The following is a 3,299-nucleotide window of genomic DNA, read 5'->3' on the forward strand; positions in this document are numbered from 1 at the left end:
ACGGTTCCAAGCCAAACTCGAGTTTGAATAAAGAATAGAATTCACCCCTAGATGCATTATGTATCTGCGAGAACCATGCTGATAGTACTGATCTGTTAATCGGTGTTTAACCATACTTTTTAACCAATCAATATTTACAACTAATTGATCGTTCCATATAAAACTAAGACCTGTATCATCAAATATAGATTTTACATATTGAATCCATTTAGATTTGGTAAAATTAGTTTCATGTAGTTTAATAAGTCTTAGAAGGATATTTGACAGTTTGCTCTCTGTTTTAATAGTTCTGCACCAAAATGATGCCATCCTAAGTTTTATAGACGTATCTTCATCTCATTTTGATGAGTCCCTTGTTGTACCTCTTAATTATCTAATTCTAACAGTATTTGTTCTAACTGACAATCATGATCAGTAATAGTTATCCCACGATGACGCGGTGTGTCAGTGTAAGATCACCCCGATGGCCGCAGACCAGAGGGTGATCTAACACTGACACACCAAGTCCGAGTGGGATAACTATTTTACATCCCAGCTGTTTTAGATTAGACGAAAAACCATTTACAATTCATAAAATCTAGTTTAGAACACCACATAACCATTATAATATACTTTATATATTACTATATGATGTATACCCTTGTGACCCCCGAACACGATGAGTAGTTATCAAACAATGTCAACTCGCCCTACTTGCCAATCGCCCCACACTATATCGCCACTATATAAAAAAATCGTCACACTCTTGTTTACCGACTGTCCTTACTTTTAAAAAAGTGTAAAATCAAATTGAACAATCAGTCTGATATCTCACTTATTAACGAAAAAGGTTTAAACCCCACTGAATAAAGGTTTGCCAACTCGACCCATTTATCAAAGATCTTGCTTCCGTTAAGTATGTTAAATTACTATTCGTTTATATCCAGTCGTCCTGGTGTAGTGGTATGTGTCGTGGCTTGATATGCTAAAGGTCTTGAGTTCGAATCCAGCATATACACTGGATTTTTTCTACGTGAATTTTGATACATAGTATTTTCCGTATAATTAATTATAAGTTTTACAGTGGATGTGTCCTTCCCGCAAAATGTTTCAGAACAAAGGAAAGCATGCATAACAAAGACACTCAAACTGGGGTGATCTGGTAGGGGTGATCACCCCTGTTAGCACAAAGGAGCTGGGATGTAACTTTTAAAATTATCTAAAATTTTGAACACTTTTCTTTTCTCCACTTGACATATTTTTCACTATAAAATTGTGAGAGTTCGTCATTACAATTATATAAAATTACTGGAGCTTGAATAACTAAATGTAATTGACAATGGACATCTGAGACTAATGGATCAAATTCCATAATACCGAACTCTTTAACAACTGGAAATAAATTAGATGACAATAATAAATAGTCAATAACACTTGCGTCATTACAAGTTTTTTTTACCAATACCTTTATTATATTCCTAGGCGATATTTTCAAGAATATCAGATTCTACTAATGTTCTACGAGATTGTTTAACTACCCTGACTTTCCACGGTTGGCAAGAATATGCTAAAATGTGTATTTTCATCCTCTTTTTCTGCTACAATTTTAGTTAACTACACTACTAGTAGATACTTTACAGCCAGGCAAATCTACTGAAGCTCAGTACAAAAACATTAATGCATGATCTATAAGTTGTCGTTGATTCGCTAGTCGGTAAAGAATATTTTGAATGCATGTAATGTTATTTTTTGCTACACTATTATTAAAATACAATACTATAATATCGCTTACAGCTTCGCAGAGCTATTGAAGCTTGATTCCCAAAATGAATGCATGACCTTCAAGCTGTCGTTGATTCCAAGGTCGTTGTCGACAGAGTATCTGTTGATTTTTCTGTCATAGTGTTGTACGTTGTCTGTTCTGTTGAAGTAACATCTGTACTGGATTGATGTTCAGTAGTAACTGGCTTCTCAGTTGTATCTTGGACCTTAGTAGTTACGTGATCAGTAGCTGTTGCTTGGTACTCAGTGGTGCCATGGAGTTCAGTAGAAACTGATACTTTTTCTGATGACGAATTTGTAGTGGACTCAGTTATCAGACTTGATTGAGTTGTCTTTGCCTCAGTTGTCGCCCCTGATTGAGTTGTCTTTTCTTCCGTTGTCGCCCCTGATTGAGTTGTCTCTTCTTCCGTTATCGCCCCTGATTCAGTTGTCTTTTCTTCCGTTGTCGCCCCTGATTCAGTTGTCTTTTCTTCCGTTGTCGCCCTTGATTCAGTTGTATTTTCTTCATTTGTCACCGCTGATTCAGTTGTCTTTTCTTCCGTTGTCGCCCCTGATTCAGTTGTCTTTTCCTCATTTGTCGTCCCTGATTCAGTTGTATCATCCACAGTTGTACTTACAGTGGTAGTTGTCGCCCCTGATTGAGTTGTCATTTCTTCCGTTGACGCCCCTGATTGAGTTGTCTTTTCTTTCGTTGTCGCTCCTGATTCAGTTGTCTTTTCTTCCGTTGTCGCCTCTGATTCAGTTGTCTTTTCTTCCGTTGTCGCACTTGATTCAGTTGTCTTTTCCTCATTTGTCGCCGCTGATTCAGTTGTCTTTTCTTCCGTTGTCGCCCCTGATTCAGTTGTCTTTTCCTCATTTGTCGTCCCTGATTCAGTTGTCTCATCCACAGTTGTACTTACAGTGGTAGTTGTCGCCCCTGATTCAGTTGTCTTTTCTTCCGTTGTCGCCCCTGATTCAGTTGTCTTTTCTTCCGTTGTCGCCCTTGATTCAGTTGTCTTTTCCTCATTTGTCACCGGCTGATTCAGTTGTCTTTTCTTCCGTTGTCGCCCTTGATTCAGTTGTCTTTTCCTCATTTGTCGTCCCTGTTTCAGTTGTCTCATCCACAGTTGTACTTACAGTGGTAGTTGTCACCCCTGATTGAGTTGTCTTTTCTTCCGTTATCGCCCCTGATTCAGTTGTCTTTTCTTCCGTTGTCGCCCCTGATTCAGTTGTCTTTTCTTCCGTTGTCGCCCTTGATTCAGTTGTCTTTTCTTCCGTTGTCGCCCCTGATTCAGTTGTCTTTTCCTCATTTGTCGTCCCTGATTCAGTTGTCTCATCCACAGTTGTACTTACAGTGGTAGTTTCGCTCTCAGTGGTTATTTGAGTTGTCGCCTCATACCTTATCGGGTCGTCATCTAAAATAAATAGGTGAACACTCTTAATAATTATATGTGACATTTTATAATGAGAAGTCATATTTTCTTATTAATATTCCAAATTGAAAGTAATAGAAATCCTAAACAAGATTAACAGTTGAAGAGTTAATTTATATTGCATAT

At 37.8% G+C, this 3,299-nt stretch overlaps 2 protein-coding genes across 2 annotated transcripts; both read right to left on the reverse strand.

Annotated features, from left to right (window-relative positions):
* Nucleotides 1-1,572: 1,572 nt before the first annotated feature.
* Nucleotides 1,573-2,446, reverse strand: LOC139508651 (mucin-21-like). Its single transcript, XM_071295988.1, has one exon. It carries the CDS (start codon nucleotides 2,409-2,411, stop codon nucleotides 1,821-1,823), a length of 591 nt encoding a protein of 196 aa, XP_071152089.1. The 5' UTR covers nucleotides 2,412-2,446; the 3' UTR covers nucleotides 1,573-1,820.
* A 317-nt stretch (nucleotides 2,447-2,763) lies between these two features.
* On the reverse strand, nucleotides 2,764-3,155 carry LOC139508650 (mucin-21-like; the record flags this gene model as incomplete). Its single annotated transcript, XM_071295987.1, has 1 exon — nucleotides 2,764-3,155. A coding segment is annotated over one exon (392 nt), but the record flags the coding sequence as incomplete, so codon positions are not given.
* Nucleotides 3,156-3,299: the final 144 nt, after the last annotated feature.

The sequence above is a fragment of the Mytilus edulis genome, unplaced genomic scaffold (assembly GCF_963676685.1).
Source record: "Mytilus edulis unplaced genomic scaffold, xbMytEdul2.2 SCAFFOLD_1667, whole genome shotgun sequence".
In the NCBI taxonomy this organism is placed as follows: Eukaryota; Metazoa; Mollusca; class Bivalvia; order Mytilida; family Mytilidae; genus Mytilus; species Mytilus edulis.